This window comes from Heterodontus francisci, chromosome 9 (genome assembly GCF_036365525.1).
Source record: "Heterodontus francisci isolate sHetFra1 chromosome 9, sHetFra1.hap1, whole genome shotgun sequence".
Classification (NCBI taxonomy): Eukaryota; Metazoa; Chordata; class Chondrichthyes; order Heterodontiformes; family Heterodontidae; genus Heterodontus; species Heterodontus francisci.
In genome coordinates this window covers 3,025,628-3,045,138 of record NC_090379.1, presented here as the reverse complement: position 1 = coordinate 3,045,138, position 19,511 = coordinate 3,025,628, and the positions used below count along the sequence as shown (strand labels likewise).

At 46.7% G+C, this 19,511-nt stretch overlaps 1 protein-coding gene across 3 annotated transcripts in view; it reads left to right on the top strand.

The window, feature by feature from the left end:
* The window catches only part of LOC137373540 (G patch domain-containing protein 2-like), a 100,536-nt gene that overhangs the window by 5,103 nt on the left and 75,922 nt on the right, over positions 1–19,511 (top strand). For all 3 annotated transcript variants that reach the window (XM_068038444.1, XM_068038442.1, XM_068038443.1), the window contains exons 2-3: positions 5,439–6,134; positions 12,086–12,144. In XM_068038444.1, coding sequence (XP_067894545.1) covers positions 5,452–6,134; positions 12,086–12,144 — 742 coding nt within the window. In that variant the 5' untranslated portion in view covers positions 5,439–5,451. The remainder of the gene's footprint in view (positions 1–5,438; positions 6,135–12,085; positions 12,145–19,511) is intronic.

Sequence of the window (19,511 nt, the reverse complement as noted above, 5' to 3'; positions counted from 1 at the left end):
TGGGGAAACTTAAATTATTCTGATATACACTGGATAGTAACATTGTGGCAAAGAGGGGCTGAATTCCTGAAATGTGATCAGGGGATTTTCTTGATCAGTGAGTTTCCAGCCCCCACAAGGAAGGAAACTGCTGGGATCTAGTTCTGGGGAATGAAGTGTGGGCAAGTGGAGCACGTTTCAGTGGGAGAATATTTGGGGAACAGTGATTATAATGTCAGAATTTCAGTAGTTATGGGAAATGGACAAGGAGGAGGATTTATAAAGGGTCTGGCCCAAGTGGTTTGAAACAAAATGTGAAAGGGCCAAAACAGTAATTGAACAATGGGAGGCTTTTAGAGAAGAGATGTTCAGGTACAGAGCAGCCACACTACCATGAGAGGGAATGGAAGAGTATCTGAAGATAGAGCTCACTGGATAACTAAAGATATAGAGATAAAAACAAAACAGAAAAACGAGGCTTATGACATGTCAGGTTCATATTACAGTATAGATGCAGAGGAGATTTGAAAAGGGAATGAGGAGCAAATAGAGAGTATAAGGATAGATGAGTGGCGAACGTAAAAGGGAATTAAAAAATCTTTTATAAACACAAAAATAGTAAAAGGATTGTCAAAGGGAGAGTGGGGGCTAATTAGGGACCAAAAAGGAGATGATCTGTGTGGAGGCCGAGGGCCTGGCTGAGATACTTTGCATCTGTCCCGCTGGACAAGAGGATGCTGCAATGTCACAGTAAAGGAGGAGGCAGTAGCAATATTGGATAGAATCAAAATAGTTAAAGACGACGTACTTAAAAATGTTGTCAGTCCTCAACGTAGAGAAGTTACCTGGTCCAGACGGGACACATCTGGCTTACTGACGGGAAGGAAGGATGGAAATTGTGGAGATCTGACCACAATCTTCCAATCCTTCTTAGAGGTGTGGGTGGTGCCAGAGGACTGGAAGATTGCAGATGTTTAAAGGGCAGAGTGATAAACCTGGTAACTACAGGCCAGTCAACCTAAACGTCAGTGGTGAGGAAACTGAGACAAATAATCCAGGAAAAATTAATTGGCATTTGGAAAAGTACAGATTAATAAATGAAAAGTCAGCATGAATTTTTAAAAAGGAAATCATGTTTGACTAACGTGATTGAGTTTTTTGAAGTAATGGGGAGGCTGGATGAGGGTAGTGCGGTGGATGTATATGTGGACTTTCAAAAGCCATTTGACAAAGTACCACATAATAGACTTGAAAAATTAAGGGACAGTGGGATTAAAGGGACAGTGGCAGAAAGCAGAGTGTGGTGGGTTTTTTTCCCAAACTGGAGGGAAGTATACTGTGGTGTCCCTCTACTACTAGAACCACTACTGTCTTTGATATTTATTAATGACCTGGGCTTTGGTACACAAGGCATAATTTCAAAGTTTGCAGATTAGTTGGAAGAGGGTGAACTTCAATGAGATGAGAGGGATCTAGCCAGGGTAAAATGGAACCAAAGATTGACCAGAAAATCTGTAATGGAACAATGGGTTATCATTAAGGACAAGATGTTTCAGGTACAGACTCGGTACATTCTAACAAGGGTGAAAGGTAGGGGAACCAATACCATGGATGATGAAGGAGATAGAGAATATGATGAATCAAAAAAATGTATGATGCATGTCAGGTGACTTCTTCAAGCGCAGACCAGGTCAAATCCAATAAGTTGAGAGGGGAGGTGAAGAGGAAAATAAGACTGGCAAAGAGAGAATATGAAAATAGAATGGCAGTTAACATAAAAGGGAACCTAAAAAAGTTAATAGAAAGCGGGTAGTGGGGCTTATTGAGGCCAAAGAGGGTGATATATGCTTCGAAGCACAGGGCAAGGATGGAATATTTAATGAGTACTTTGTATCAGTGTTTACTAAGGAAGAGGACGCTGATAAAATATTGGTAGAAGCGGAGATGGTAGAGGTAATGGATGGGGTGAAAATTGATAGGCAAGATGCACTGGAAAGGTTGGCTATCCTTAGAGTGGAGACGTCACCTGGTCCAGATGGCTTGCATTCCAGGTTGCTAAAGGAAGTGGGACTGGAGATAGTGGAAGGACTTTCCATAATCTTCCAATATTCCCTGAAGGATGTAAATGCGTTGGAAGCAGTTCAGAGAAGGTTTACTAGACTAATACCTGGAATGGTTGGGTTATCTTCTGAGGAATCTTGACTCCACATTCCTGCCTAACACCGGTAACTTTTCACCCTCTTGCTTATCAAGAATCTATCTTCCACTGCCTTTTGAGGAAGAGAATTCCAAAGACTCACGACCCTCAGAAAAAATTTCTCCTCATCTCTGTCTTAAGTGGGTGACCTCTTATTTTTAAACAGTGACCCCTAGATTCTCCCACAAGGGGAAATATCCTTTCCACATCCACCCTGTCAAGACCCCTCAGGATCTTGTATGTATCAATCAAGTCACCTCTTACTCTTCTAAACTCCTGTGGATACAAGCCTAACTTGTTCAACCTTTCCTTAGAAGACAACCCATCCATTCCAGGTATTAGTCCAGTGAACCTTCTCTGAACTGCTTCCAATACATTTACATCCTTCCTTAAATAAGGAGACCAGTACTGTACACAGTACTCCAGATGTGGTCTCACCAATGTCCTGTATAACTGAAGCATAACCTCCCTAATTTTGTATTCAATTCCCCTCGCAATAAACAATAACATTCTATTAGCTTTCCTAATTACTTGCTTTACCTTCAAACTAACCTTTTGCGATTCATGCACTAGGACACCCAGATCCCTCTGCATCTCCGAGCTCTGCAATCTCTCACCATTTAGATAATATGCTTTTTTATTCTTCTTGCCAAAATGGAAAATGTCATATTTTCCCACATTATACTCCATTTGCCAGATCTTTGCCCACTCACTTAACCTATCTATATCCCTTTGTAGCCTCCTTATGTCCTCTTCACAAGTTACTTTCCTACCTATCTTTGTGTCATCAGCAAATTTAGCAACCAAAGGTCCCTTCATCCAAGTCAATTGTGTAAATTGTAAAAAGTTGAGGCCCCAGCACCGATCCCTGTGGGACACCACTTGTTACATCTTGCCAACCAGAAAATGACCCAGTATGCCTACTCTCTGTTTCCTGTTCGCTAGCCAATCTTCTATCCATGTCAATATGTTACCCCCTACACCATGAGCTTTTATTTTCTGCAATAACCTTTGATGTGTCACCTTGTCGAATGCCTTCTGGCAATCTAAGTACAATCTAAGTAAATGGGCAGACAAGTGGCAGATGGAATTTAATAGAGAAGTGTGAAGTGATAAATTTTGGCAGAAGGGACATGGAGAGGCAATGTAGACATAGCACAGTCCTAAAGAGTGTGCAGGAACAGAGGGGCCTGGGGATTCATGTGTATTGATCTTTGAAGGTGGCAAGACATATTGAGAGAGTGGTTAGTAAAGCATATGGAATCTTGGCTTCATAAATAGAGGCATTGAGTACAAAAGGAGAGAAGTTATGGTGAACCTTTATAAGGCTCTGGTTGGGCCACAGTGAGAGTATTGCGACCAGTTCTGGTTATCTCACTTCAGGAAGGATGTGAGGGTCCTTGAGAGGGTGCAGAGGAGATTTATCAGAATAGTTCCAGGGATGGGGGGTTTTAGTTACAAGGTTAGGTTGGCGAAGCTGGGGTTGTTCTCCTTGTAGAGAAGGAGATTGAGGGGAGATCTGATAGAGGTGTACAAGATTATGACAGGTTTAGATAAGTTAGAGAAGGAAAAACTGTTCTCATTAACTAATGATACATGGACAAGGGGATACAGATTGAAGATTTTGGGCAAGAGATATGGGATGATGTGAGGAAGAAAATTTTTACATAGTGAGTGGTAATGACCTGGAACTCGCTGGCCAGGAGGGTGGTGAAGCAGAGACAAACACTGATTGCAAAAGGAAATTGGATGGGCACTTGAAGGAAATAAACTTGCCAGGTCATGAGGATCGAGTGGGGGAGTGGGACTGACTTGACTGCTGTAAAGAGACGGCAAGGAATCGATGGACTGAATGGCCTCCTTCTGTGCCACTATGTCTCTTATGATAGAAATCTTGGAAATATAGTAAACAGAGAGGAGGATAGTGACAGACTGCGTGAAATGGGCAGACAGGTGGCAGATGAGAAGTGTGAAATGATATATTTCAGTAGGAGAAATGAGGAGAGGAAATATAAACTAAATGGGACAATTTTAAAGGGTGTGCATGAATAGAGACACCGGGGGGGTGTGCACAAGTCTTTGGAGGTGGCAGGACAAATGAGAAGACTGGAGCATATGTGATCATGAGCTTTATTAAGAGAGGAATAGTGTGCAAAAACATGGAAGTTATGCTAAAACTTAGAAATCACTGGTTAGGCCCCAGCTGGTGTCTTGTGTTCAATTCTGGGCACCACAGTTTAGGAAGGATGTCAAGTTGTTGGAGAGAGTGCAGAACAGATTTACTGGAATGGTACTAGGGCTGAGGGACTTCAGTTATGTGAACGTCTGGAATATTGTGTGCAGTTTTGGTCTCCTTATCCGAGGAAGGATTTTCTTGCCATGGAGGGAGTGCAAAAAAGATTTACTAGGCTGATTCCTGGGATGGCAAGATTGACATATAAGGAGAGATTGGGATGACTAGGCCTATATTCACTAGAGTTTAGAAGAATGAGAGGGGATCTCATAGAAACCTATAAAATTCGAACAGGACTAGACAGGCTAGATGCAGGGAGGATGTTCCCGATGGCTGGGGAGTCCAGAACAAGGGGTCACAGTCTCAGGATACGGGATATGCCATTTAGAACCGAGATGAGGAGAAATTTCTTCACTCAGAGGGTGGTGAACCTGTGGAATTCTCTACCGCACAAGGCAGCGGAGGCCAAGTCATTAAATATATTTAAGAAGGAGATAGATATATTTCTTAATGCCAAAGGGATCAAGGGATATGGGGAGAAAGTGGGAACAGGAAACTGAATTAGACAATCAGCCACGATCTTTTTTGAATGGCGGAGCAGGTCCGAAGGGCCGAATGGCCTACTCCTATTTTCTATGTTTCTATGTGGAGAGACTGGAGAAGGTGGGGTTTTTCTCCTTAAACAAGAGAAGGTTGAAGAGTTTTTAAACGCAGTGAGTTGTTGTGATCTGGAACGCGTTGCCTGAAAGGGCAGTGGAAGCAGATTCAATAGTAACTTTTAGACGAGAATTGGTGAAAAATTTCTCAGGGCTATTGGGAAAGTGCAAAGGACCGGGACTAATTGAATAGGTCTTCGAAAGAGCGTGCACAGGCATAGGAGCAGGAATAGACCATTCAGCCCATCGAACCTGCTCCGCCATTCAATACAATCAGGGTGATGGGCCAAACAGCTGTCTGCTCTGCTCTGTCAATCCAATGATTCTGGTATCACTGGCTCTCTAATCCCGCTCACTCCTCTGGTCTTTCCAGCAGACAAAGTGCAATGGACGAGCTGGCTCATGACCTGGCATCTGCGCTGGATGAGACGTCTGAGCAGAACCGTCTAGACGAGGAGATCTGGGACGGGCCTGTGCTATGCCCGCGGCAGCAGCAGAGACGGCGGGGGCGAAAACGGAGGGGACGAAAACGTCGCTCAAACTCTAACCACTCACTGGACTATGCCCGCTGCTACAGCGAGGCCTCGGAGTCCAGTCAGGATGAGGTGGGGGGAGGGGGAGGGCTCGCAGGAGGGGGAGAGCCCAGTGACTCAGACGATGACCGAGCGGTGGTGAAGAGACTCTCCTCCCTCAATGTTACGCTGAAGGGGAAGTACCACACTTGGCACGAGTCGGATTCCTTCACTGAGAATACGCCTGGGCAGCCTCTGCGCCGGCGGCGGAAAGTCAAACGCGTGACCTCAGAGGGTGCGGGTGACGTCAGCGCTACACTGCAGAAGAAGCTGAAGGTGTCGGAGCCTGGCACGGGGTCCCAGACACCCTCCTGTCCACTAAAAACCCCCTGCCAACACAAGAAGCAGCGCCTGTCCAAGTCACCTGCTGACGAGCCCTGGCTGAGCCCTGAGGGGCTGTCCATCCAGCACAGTCTCCGTCTGGAAGGAGTCCGCAAGGAAGGGATGGACTGCGAGACCGAGGAACACAAAGCTTCAGATGAGAACATGACTGACAGGTAACGGATACAGACAATCATATTCCTGCAACTCCGCCCAAACCCTAATGTCGCTGTAACTCAGCTCTCGTTTCTGAGACAGGCATGTTCTGGGTTCAGGGCCAATTCCAGGGCTTGAGCACAAAAGTCCAGGCTGACATTCCCAACACTGCGCCGTCGGGGGGGGGGGGGCGGGGGGGGTCAGTCCCGAGGGAGCGCTGCGCTGTCGGGGGGGTCAGCCAGGTGGATGTCATCGATCTCCTGGCACTATTCTGAAGAGGAGCCGGGGAGTGTTCTCTGTTGTTCTGGACCAGTATTTATCCCTTGACCAATCTTTATAATCTAATTGTTGGCCTCCATATCTCGAGAGACAATGGATACGCGCCTGGAGGTGGTCAGTGGTTTGTGAAGCAGCGCCTGGAGTGGCAAGAAAGGCCAATTCTAGAGTGACAGGCTCTTCCACAGGTGCTGCAGAGAAATTTGTTTGTCGGGGCTGTTACACAGTTGGCTCTCCCCTTGCGCCTCTGTCTTTTTTCCTGCCAACTACTAAGTCTCTTGAACTCGCCACACTTTAGCCCCGCCTTTATGGCTGCCCGCCAGCTCTGGCGATCGCTGGCAACTGACTCCCACGACTTGTGATCAATGTCACAGGATTTCATGTCGCGTTTGCAGACGTCTTTAAAGCGGAGACATGGACGGCCGGTGGGTCTGATACCAGTGGCGAGCTCGCTGTACAATGTGTGGGGTGGGGATCCTGCCACCTTCCATGCGGCTCACATGGCCAAGCCATCTCAAGTGCCGCTGACTCAGTAGTGTGTCTAAGCTGGGGATGTTGGCCGCCTCGAGGACTTCTGTGTTGGAGATACGGTCCTGCCACCTGATGCCAAGTAATCTCCGGAGGCAGCGAAGATGGAATGAATTGAGACGTCGCTCTTGGCAGACATAAGTTGTCCAGGCCTCGCTGCCATAGAGCAAGGTACTGAGGACACAGGCCTGATACACTTGGACTTTTGTGTTCCGTGTCAGTGCGCCATTTTCCCACACTCTCTTGGCCATTCTGGACATAGCAGTGGAAGCCTTTCCCATGCGCTTGTTGATTTCTGCATCTAGAGACAGGTTACTGGTGATAGTTGAGCCTTGGTAGGTGAACTCTTGAACCACTTCCAGAGCGTGGTCGCCAATATTGATGGATGGAGCATTTCTGACGTCCTGTCCCATGATGTTCGTTTTCTTGAGGCTGATGGTTAGGCCAAATACGTTGCAGGCAGCCGCAAACCTGTCGATGAGACTCTGCAGGCACTCTTCAGTGTGAGATGTTAAAGCAGCATCGTCAGCAAAGAGGAGTTCCCTGATGAGGACTTTCCGTACTTTGGACTTCGCTCTTAGATGGGCGAGGTTGAACAACCTGCCATCTGATCTTGTATGGAGGAAAATTCCTTCTTCTGAAGACTTGAACGCATGTGAGAGCAGCAGGGAGAAGAAGATCCCAAACAGTGTAGGTGCGAGAACACATCCCTGTTTCACGCCACTCAGGATAGGAAAGGGCTCTGATGAGGAGCCACCATGTTGAATTGTGCTTTTCATATTGTCATGGAATGAGGTGATGATACTTAGTAGCTTTGGTGGACATCCGATCTTTTCCAGTAGCCTGAAGAGACCACGTCTGCTGATGAGTTCAAAGGCTTTGGTGAGATCAATGAAAGCAATGTAGAGGGGCATCTGTTGTTCGCGGCATTTCTCCTGTATCTGACGAAGGGAGAACAGCATGTCAATGGTCGATCTCTCTGCTCGAAAGCCACACTGTGCCTCAGGGTAGACGCGCTCGGCCAGCTTCTGGAGCCTGTTTAAAGCGACTCGAGCAAAGACTTTCCCCACTATGCTGAGCAGGGAGATTCCAGGGTAGTTGTTGCAGTCACCACGGTCACCTTTGTTTTTATAGAGGGTGATGATATTGGCATCGCGCATGTCCTGTGGTATCCCTTGACCAACGCCACCTGAAATATATATAATCTGGTCATGATCACAATATTGCTTCTGCGATCTTGCTGTTCTCAAATTGGTTGTCAGGTTTTTCATGGACTGTGAAATGCTTTGGAATGTCCTGAGGTTGTTTCTCTTTGGCACGAAAAGCTGTTTGTTGCTATGGATATTCCAGGCGAGGTTGGGTAGTTTCTGTGCATTAACCAGCAGCATCCCATTTTCCTGTATAAAGATCAGTGCCTGCTCTTCTCGCAAGCTCGCTCACTCTTTCTTTCCGTTTCTGTCTCCAGCTCCTGCCTAAACACCCCGCCTCCTTCCCCTCATAGACTAGGTAGGTAGGACAGGAAGTACCTCAGTCCCATAGACTGACGAGGTGTTTGGTTCAGTCCCTGGTGCTGCTAATTGCAGCCCCAGTAAATGGTGTGGCATTGGGATGGGTAGTGGTAGGCGGTGGCGTAGTGGTATTATCACTGGACTAGTAACCCAGAGACCCAGGGTATTGATCTGGAGACATGGGTTCGAATCCCACCACAGCAGAAGGTGGAATATGAATTTAATTAATAAATCTGGAATTAAAAGCTAGTCTAATAATGGCCATGAAACCATTGTCGATTGTTATAAAAACCCATCTGGTTCACTAATGTCCTTCAGGGAAGGAAATCTGCTGTCCTTACCTGGTCTGGCCTACATGTGACTCCAGACCCACAGTTACTTACTTACATGTCCTCTGAAATGGCCGAGCAAGCCACTCAGTTGTACCTAACCGCTACAAAGTCTATAAAAAGGAATGAAACTGGACGGACCACCCAGCATCGACCGAGGCACCGGAAACGACAACGGCAAACCCAGCCCTGTCGACCCTGCAAAGTCCTCCTTACTAACATCTGGGGGCTTGTGCCAAAGTTGGGAGAGCTGTCCCACAGGCTAGTCAAGCAACAGCCTGACATAGTCATACTCACGGAATCATACCTTAAAGACAATGTCCCAGACACTGCCATCACCATCCCGGGGTATGTCCTGTCCCACTGGCAGGACAGACCCACCAGAGGTGGTGGCACAGTGGTATACAGTAGGGAGGGAGTTGCCCTGGGAATCCTCAACATCGACTCTGGACCCCATGAAGTCTCATGGCATCAGGTCAAACATGGGCAAGGTAACCTCCTACTGATTACCACCTACCACCCTCCCTCAGCTGATGACTCAGTACTCCACCATGTTGAACACCACTTGGAGGAAGCACTGAAGGTGGCAAGGGCACAAAATGTACTCTGGGTGGGGGACTTCAATGTCCATCACCAAGAGTGGCTCGGTAGCACCACCACTGACCGAGCTGGCCGAGTCCTAAAGGACATAGCTGCTAGACTGGGTCTGCGGCAGGTGGTGAGGGAACCAACACGAGGGAAAAACATGCTTGACCTTGTCCTCACCAATCTGCCTGCCGCAGATGCTTCTGTCCATGACAGTATTGGTAGGAGTGACCACCGCACAGTCCTTGTGGAGACGAAGTCCCGCCTTCACGTTGAGGATACCATCATGTTGTGTGGCACTATCACCGTGCTAAATGGGATAGATTTCGAACAGATCTAGCAATGCAAAACTGGGCATCCATGAGGCGCTGTGGGCCATCAGCTGCAGCAGAATTGTACTCAACCACAATCTGTAACCTCATGGCCCGGCATATCCCTCACTCTACCATTACCATCAAGCCAGGAGACCAACCCTGGTTCAAAGAAGAGTGCAGGAGGGCATGCCAGGAGCAGCACCAGGCATACCTCAAAATGAGGTGTCAACCTGGTGAAGCTACAACACAGGACTATCTGCGTGCCAAACTGCATAAGCAGCATGCGATAGACAGAGCTAAGCGATCCCATAACCAACGGATCAGATCTAAGCTCTGCAGTCCTGCCACATCCAGTCGTGAATGGTGGTGGAGAATTAAACAACTAACTGGAGGAGGTGGCTCCACAAATATCCCCATCCTCAATGATGGGGGAGCCCAGCACATCAGTGCAAAAGATAAGGCTGAAGCATTTGCAACAATCTTCAGCCAGAAGTGCCGAGTTGATGATCCATCTCGGCCTCCTCCTGAAGCCCCCAGCATCACAGATGCCAGACTTCAGCCAATTCGATTCACTCCGCGTGATATCAAGAAACGACTGAAGGCACTGGAGAATACAAAAGCTATGGGCCCTGACAATATTCCAGCAATAGTACTGAAGACCTGTGCTCCAGAACTTGCCGCATCCCTAGCCAAGCTGTTCCAGTACAGCTACAACACTGGCATCTACCCTGCAATGTGGAAAATTGCCCAGGTATGTCCTGTACACAAAAGGCAGGACAAGTCCAACCTGGCCAATTACCGCCCCATCAGTCTACTCTCAATCAGTAAAGTGATGGAAAGTGTCATCAACAGTGCCATCAAGCGGCACTTGCTTAGCAATAACCTGCTCAGTGATGCTCAGTTTGGGTTCCGCCAGGGCCACTCAGCTCCTGACCTCATTCCAGCCTTGGTTCAAACATGGACAAAAGAGCTGAACTCCAGAGCTGAGGTGAGAGTGACTGCCCTTGACATCAAGACAGCATTTGACCGAGTATGGCGTCAAGGAGCCCTAGCAAAACTGAGGTCAATGGGAATCGGGGGGAAACCCTCCGCTGGCTGGAGTCATACCTAGCGCAAAGGAAGATGGTTGTGGTTGTGGTTGTTGGAGGTCAGTAATCTGAGTTCCAGGACATCACTGCAGGAGTTTCTCAGGGTAGTGTCCTAGGCCCAACCATCTTCAGCTGCTTCATCAATGACCTTCCTTCAATCATAAGGTCAGAAGTGGGGATGTTCGCTGATGATTGCACAATGTTCAGCACCATTCGTGAGTCCTCAGATACTGAAGCAGCCCGTGCAGAAATGCGGCAAGACCTGGACAATATCCAGGCTTGGGCTAATAAGTGGCAAGTAACATTTGCGCCACACAAGTGCCAGTCAATGACTATCTCCAACGAGAGAATGCAACCATCTCCCCTTGACTTTCAACGGCATTACCATCGCTGAATCCCCCACTATCAACATCCTAGGGGCTACCATTGACCAGAAACTGAACTGGAGTAGCCATATAAATACCGCGGCTACAAGAGCAGGTCAGAGGCTAGGAATCCTGCAGCGAGTAACTCGCCTCCTGACTCCCCAAAGCCTGTCCATCTACAAGGCACAAGTCAGGAGTGTGATGGAATACTCTCCACTTGCCTGGATGGGTTCAGCTCCAACAACACTCAAGAAGCCCGACACCATCCAGGACAAAGCAGCCCACTTGATTGGCACCCCATCTACAAACATTCACTCCCTCCACCACCGACGCACAGTGGCAGCAGTGTGTACCATCTACAAGATGCACTGCAGCAATGCACCAAGGCTCCTGAGACAGCACCTTCCAAACCCACGACCTCTACCAACTAGAAGGACAAGGGCAGCAAATACATGGGAACACCACCACCTGCAAGTTCCCCTCCAAGTCACACACCATCCTGACTTGGAACTATATTGCCGTTCCTTCACTGTCATTGGGTCAAAATCCTGGAACTCCCTTCCTAACAGCACTGTGGGTGTACCTACCCCAAATGGACTGCAGCGGTTCAAGAAGGCAGCTCACCGCCACCTTCTCAAGGGCAATTAGGGATGGGCAATAAATACTGGCCTGGCCAGTGATGCCCACATCCATGAATGAATATAAAAAAAGGATGGAGGGGTGTGGAATTGATTAGAATTCCTGATGGTGATCCAGTCACTCCGACTGGAAAATCCACCTCCAGATGAGTGGGGATGCAGCCCTGGGTCGGGGTTTGGGGAAGTGTGCAGTGGCCGAGCAACGCTGGGGATGGAACGGGGTGGGGGTAAGGACAGTGGGCGGGTGTGTGGGGCACTCAGTCGACTTGGGGGATGTTACTAAAAGGGTTGGATGGATCTGTGTCACCAGTTGCTGATTGTTGTATGCTTTGTGTTCCAGTGATGTAAGCAGTGTGTGCAGCAGTGACGGTCTATTCACCAATGATGAAGGGCGTCAAGGTAATGATTCACTAAATGTCGAGACACAGGTTAATAAAAGCATAAAAAAACAAATAGAATTGAAAAACTTGTATAGAATCTTCGTTCGACCACATTTGGAGTGCTGTGAACAGTTCTGGTCTCCATATTATAAAAAGATATAAAGAGACAGTGGAAGATGTTCAAAAAAGGTTTACTAGAATGATAAATAGGCCATATGGTCCCTCGAGCCTGCCCCACCGTTCAGCAAAATGTTGGCTGGTCTACTTCAGCTATACCTTCCTGCTCTATTCCCATATCCCCCGATTCCCTTAGCGTCCAAAATCTCTCGACCTCTGTCTTGAACATACGCATTGACTGAGCATCCACAGCCCTCCGGGGTAGAGAATTCCTAAGATTCACAACCCTCGCAGTGAAGACATTTCTCCATATCGAAGTCCGAAATGGCCGACCCCTTATCCCGAGGCTGTGAGCCTGTGTTGTTGATTCCCCAGCCACGGAAAACATTTTCTTGGTATCTCCCCTGCCAAGCCCTGAAAGAATTTTACATGTTTGAATGAGATCACCTCTCATTCTTCAAAATCCAGAGAATATAGGCCGAGCTCGCTGAATCTCTCCTCATCGCACAGTCCACTCATCCCAGGAATCAATTTAGTGAAACTTTGTCTCCTCCTCCCCCCACTCTAAGCCAGGTAGATAAGGAGACCAAAGCACGACACAGTACTCTAGGTGTGGCCTCACCAATAAGACTTCTTTACTCATATTTCCAATCCCTTTGTAACAAAAACTAACATACAATTTGCTTTCCTGATTGCTTACTGTTACTGCAGGTTAATTTTCTGTGTACAAGGACACTCATCCCTCTGAATATCAACCTTTCCCAGTCTCACTGTTGAAAGAATATTCTGCTTTTCTGTTTTTTCTACCAAAATAGCTAACTCCACACTTTGCCACATTATGTTCCAACTGCCCATTCACCCAACCTGTCTGAATCCTTTTGCAGCATCTTTGTGTCTTCCTCACAGCTTACATTCCCACCTAGCTTTGTATTGTCAGCAAACTTGGATACATTGCACTCGATACCTTCATCTGAGTGATTGATGGAAATGATAAATAGCTGAGGCCCCAAGCTTTGATTCTTGCTGTACTCTGCTGGTTACAACCTGCCAACCCAAAAAATGACCCATTTATTCCTATTCTTTTGTTTTCTGTCCGTTAGCCATTCCTCAATCTATTAACTTTATTACCCCCAATCTCGTGGTCACTCATTTTGTGTAATAACCGCATGTGCGTCACCTTATCAAATGCTTATTGAAAATCCAAATACACTACATCCTTTATCACTCAGATAGCCAGGTGGTTTGGGAATTAACAGTGGAGCCAAGTCTTCATTCACTTACCAGCTTTTATTTACAGAGAGACACATTGTATATCATGCACCTCCAACTAATTTACCCCTCTTTCGGTCTGTTCCTACATAGGTGAGTCCCCAATTAATACCAAATTAATATACAGTTAAGCGCAGAAGAGCAATAGTTATAGGGGACTCTATAGTCAGGAGCACAGATAGGCGCTTCTGTGGACGTGAAAGAGACTCCAGGTTGGTATGTTGCCTCCCTGGTGCCAGGGTCAAGGATGTCTCTGAACGGACAGGGGGCATTCTGAAGGGGGAGGGTGAACAGCCAGAGGTTGTGGTACACATCGGTACCAACGACATAGGCAGGAAGAGTGACGAGGTCCTGCAGGGGGAGTTTAGGAAGTTAGGTAGAAAGTTAAAAGACAGGAACTCTAGGGTTGTAATCTCGGGATTACTCCCTGTGCCACGTGCCAGTGAGGCTAGAAATAGGAAGATAGTGCAGCTAAACACGTGGCTGAACAGCTGGTGTAGAAGGGAGGGTTTCAGATATCTGGATCATTGGGATCTCTTCAGGGACAGGTGGGATCTGTGCAAGAAGGACGGGTTGCATCTAAACTGGAGGGGCACAAATATCCTGGCTGCGAGGTTTGCTAGCGTCACTCGGGAGGGTTTAAACTAGTGTGGCAGGGGGGTGGGAACCAGAGCAGTAGGACAGCAAGTGAAATAAATGAGGGGGAACTCGTAAGACTAAGGAAGAGCAGGCAGGGAGATGTTGCTGAGCACAGTGGGACTGGTAGTCTGAAGTGCATTTGTTTCAATGCGAGAAGTAGAACAGGTAAGGAAGATGAACTTGGAGCTTGGATTAGTACTTGGAACTATGATGTTGTTGCGATTACAGAGACTTGGTTGAGGGAAGGACAGGATTGGCAGCTAAATGCTTCGGGATTTAGAAGCTTCAGGCGGGTTAGAGGGGGATGTAAAAGGGGTGGGGGTGTTGCATTACTGGTTAAGGAGAATATCACAGCTGCACTGCGGGAGGACACCTCGGAGGGGTCGTGCAGCGAGGCAATATGGGTGGAGCTCAGGAATAGGAAGGGTGCAGTCATGATGTTGGGGGTTTACTACAGGCCTCCCAACAGCCAGGTAGAGGAGCAGATATGTAGACAGATTTTGGAAAGATGTAAAGGTAACAGGGTTGTAGTGGTGGGTGATTTTAACTTCCCCTATATTGACTGGGACTCACTTAGTGCTTGGATGGGGCAGAATTTGTAAGGAGCATCCAGGAGAGCTGCTTGAAACAATATGTAGATAGTCCAACTAGGGATGGGGCTGTACTGGACCTGGTATTGGGGAATGAGCCCGGTCAAATGGTCGAAGTCTCAGTAGGGGAGCATTTTGGGAACAGTGACCATAATTCCGTATGTTTTAAGGTACTTGTGGATAAGGATAAGAGTAGTCCTCGGGTGAAGGTGCTAAATTGGGGGAAGGCTAATTATAACAATATTAGGCAGGAACTGAAGAATTTAGATTGGGGGCGGCTGTTTGAGGGTAAATCAACATCTGACATGTGGGAGTCTTTCAAACGTCAATTGATTAGAATCCAGGACCAGCATGTTCCTGTGAGGAAGAAGGATAAGTTTGGCAAGTTTTGGGAACCTTGGATAACGCGGGATATTGTGAGCCTAGTCAAAAAGAAAAAGGAAGCATTCGTGAGGGCTGGAAGGCTAGGAACAGATGAAGCACTTGAGGAATATAGAGAAAGTAGGAAGGAACTTAAGCAAGGAGTCAGGAGGGCTAAAAGGGGTCATGAAAAGTCATTGACAAACAGGATTAAGGAGAATCCCAAGGCTTTTTATACATATATAAAGAGCAAGAGGGTAACCAGGGAAAGGGTTGGCCCACTCAAGGACAGAGGAGGGAATCTATGTGTGGAGCCAGAGGAAATGGGCGAGGTGCTAAATGAGTACTTTGCATCAGTATTCACCAAAGAGAAGGACTTGGTGGATGACGAGTCTAGAGAAGGGAATGTAGATAGTCTCCGTCATCTCAGTATCAAAAAAGAGGAGGTGTTGGGTGTCTTGCAAAGCATTAAAGGTAGATAAGTCCCCAGGGCCTGATGGGATCTACCCCAGAATACTGAGGGAGGCAAGGGAAGAAATTGCTGGTGCCTTGACAGAAATCTTTGTATCCTCATTGGCTACAGGTGAGGTCCCAGAGGACTGGAGAATAGCCAGTGTTGTTCCTTTGTTTAAGAAGGGTAGCAAGGATAATCCAGGAAATTATAAACCGGTGAGCCTTACGTCACTGGGAGGGAAATTATTAGAGAGGGTTCTTCGCGACAGGATTTACTCTTGTTTGGAAACAAATGAACTTATTCGCGAGAGGCATCATGGTTTTGTGAAGGGGAGGTCGTGTCTCACTAACTTGATTGAGTTTTTTGAGGAAGTGACGAATATGATTGATGAAGGAAGGGCAGTGGATGTTGTCTATCTGGACTTCAGTAAAGCCTTTGACACGGTCCCTCATGGCAGACGGGTACAAAAGGTGAAGTCACACGGGATCAGAGGTGAGCTGGCAAAATGGATACAGAACTGGCTCGGTCATAGAAGACAGAGGGTAACAGTGGAAGGGTGCTTTTCTGAATGGAGGGCTGTGACCAGTGGTGTTCCGCAGGGATCAGTGCTGGGACCTTTGCTGTTTGTATTATACATAAATGATTTGGACGAAAATGTAGCTGGTCCGATTAGTAAGTTTACGGACGACACAAAGGTTGGTGGAGTTGCGGATAGTAATTAGGATTGTCAGAGGATACAGCAGGATATAGATCGGTTGGAGACTTGGGCGGAGAAATGGCAGATGGAGTTTAATCCGGACAAATATGAGGTAATGCATTTTGGAAGATCGAATACAGGTGGGAAGTATACAGTAAATGGCAGAACCCTTAGGATTGTTGACAAGCAGAGAGATCTGGGCGTACAGTTCCACAGGTCACAAAGTGGCAACGCAGGTGGATAAAGTCGTCAAGAAGGCATACGGCATGCTTGCCTTCGTCGGTCGGGGCATAGAGTATAAAAATTGGCAAGTCATGCTGCAGCTGTACAGAACTTTAGTTAGGTCACACTGAGAATATTGCGTGCAATTCTGGTCGCCACACTACCAGAAGGGTGAGGAGGCTTTGGAGAGGGTACAGAAGAGGTTTACCAGGATGTTGCCTGGTCTGGAGGGCATTAGCTATGAGGAGAGGCTGGATAAACTCGGATTGTTTTCACTGGAACGACGGAGGTGGAGGGGTGACATGATAGAGGTTTACAAAGTTATGAGCGGCATGGACAGAGTGGATAGTCAGAAGCTTTTTCCCAGGGTGGAAGAGTCAGTTACTAGGGGACATAGGTTAAAGTTTAGAGGGGATGTGCGAGGCAAGTTCTTTACACGGAGGGTGGTGAGTGCCTGGAACTTGCTGCCGGGGGAGGTGGTGGAAGCAGGTTCGATAGCAACGTTTAAGAGGCATCTTGACAAATACATGAATAGGATGGGAATAGAGGGATATGGATCCCGGGAGTGCAGAAGGTTTTAGTTTAGGCAGGCATCAAGATCGGTGCAGGCTTGGAGGGCCGAATGGCCTGTTCCTGTGCTTTATTGTTTAAACAAAGAAAAAGAACAAAGAAAATTACAGCACAGGAACAGGCCCTTCGGCCCTCCAAGCCTGCGCCGATCCGGATCCTCTATCTAAACATGTCGCCTATTTTCTAAGGGTCTGTATCTCTTTACTTCCTGCCCATTCATGCATCTGTCTCGATACATCTTAAAAGACACTATTGTGCCCGCATCTACCACCTCCGCTGGCAACGTGTTCCAGGCACCCACCACCCTCTGCGTAAAGAACTTCCCACGCATATCCCCCCTAAACTTTTCCCCTTTCACTTTGAACTCATTTTGTCCCCGAGTAATTGAATCCCCCACTCTGGGGAAAAAGCCTCTTGCTATTCACCCTGTCTATACCTCTTATGATTTTGTACACCTCAATCAGGTCCCCCCTCAACCTCCGCCTTTCTAATGAAAATAATCCTAATCTACTCAACCTCTCTTCATAGCTAGTGCCCTCCATACCAGGCAACCTCCTGGTGAACCTCCTCTGCACCCTCTCCAAAGCATCCACATCCTTTTGGTAATTTGGCAACCAGAACTGCACGCAGTATTCCAAATGTGGCCGAACCAAAGTCCTATACAACTGTAACATGACCTGCCAACTCTTGTACTCAATACCCCGTCCGATGAAGGAAAGCATGCCGTATGCCTTCTTGACCACTCTATTGACCTGCGTTGCCACCTTCAGGGAACAATGGACCTGAACACCCAAATCTCTCTGTACATCAATTTTCCCCAGGACTTTTCCATTTACTGTATAGTTCACTCTTGAATTGGATCTTCCAAAATGCATCACCTCGCATTTGCCCTGATTGAACTCCATCTACCCAACTCTCCAATCTATCTATATTCTGCTGTATTCTCTGACAGTCCCCTTCACTTTCTGCTACTCCACCAATCTTAGTGTCGTCTGCAAACTTGCTAATCAGACCACCTATACTTTCCTCCAAATCATTTATTTATATCACAAACAACAGTGGTCCCAGCACGGATCCCTCTGGAACACCACTGGTCACATGTCTCCATTTTGAGAAACTCCCTTCCACTGCTACTCTCTGTCTCCTGTTGCCCAGCCAGTTCTTATTCCATCTAGCGAGTACACCTTGGACCCCATGCGCCTGCACTTTCTCCATCAGCCTACCATGGGGAACCTTATCAAACGCCTTACTGAAGTCCATGTATATGACACCTACAGCCCTTCCCTCATCAATCAACGTTGTTAATACAAACTTTGTTAATACACTGGTTCCTCCTCATTCACCCTACTAGTTACATCCTCAAAAACTCTAACAAATTTGCCAAACATGATTTCTCTTTTATAAATCTGTATTCACTGTGCCCAATCTCATGATTTTCTAAGTGCTCTGTTATCACATCCCTAATGGATTCTAGCATTTTCCTCACTAAAGTTAGGCTAACTGGCCTATAGTTCCCCGTTTTCTCTCTCCCTCCTTTCTTGAATAGTGGGGTTACATTTGCTACCTTCCAATTCCCAGGGGCAGTTCCAGGATCTAGGGAATCTGGAAGATCAAAACCAGTCATCCACTATCTCTGTGGCCACCTCTCTTAGAAGCCAAGGGGATGTAGGCCATCAGATCTAGGGGATTTGTCGCTGCTTAGTCCCATTAATTTCTCCAGTTTAATTTCTTTGTTAATACTAATAAAGTCCCTCATTTTTACCAGACCCTTGGTTATCCACAACTTTTGATTTTTTTTTTATCTTTGAAAGTAGATACAAAATATTAGTTTCATGTCCCTGCCATTGCCTTATTCATTATAATTTCTAACTGCTTCTAACGGACAGACATTTGCACTCACTGATCTCTTCCTTTTGCATACCTATAGAAGCTTTTTATGTTTTGTCTCCAGCTAGTTTACTCTCATGCTATTTTCTTTATCAGTTTCTTTGTCATCCTTTGCTTAATTTTATAATCCTCCCAATCCTCAGGTTTGCTACTCTCTTTGGCAATGTTATTATCCTCTTCCTTTAATACTATCTAACAACTTCTGTTAGCCATGGTTGGGCCACATTTCCTTTGGAGTTTTATTCCTTAAGGGGATGTATAATCATTAAATTATATGTTTTTTAAATGCTAGCTATTCCTTGTCTACCGTCTTATCTTTTAATCTAGTTTCCAATCTACCTTAACCAATTCATCCCCCATACCTATATAGTTTGTTTTGTTCAGATTTAAGACCCTAGTTTCAGACCTAACTAAATCACTTTCAAACTCGATATAAAATGTTATTGTGATCACTCATCCCCAAGATTCCTTTATTCCAAGGTTATTAATTAACCCTTTCTCATTGCAGAAAACTAGATCTAAAATAGCCTGCTCCCTGGTTGGTTCCTTCGCATACTGATCTAGAAAACTATCTCCCTCCA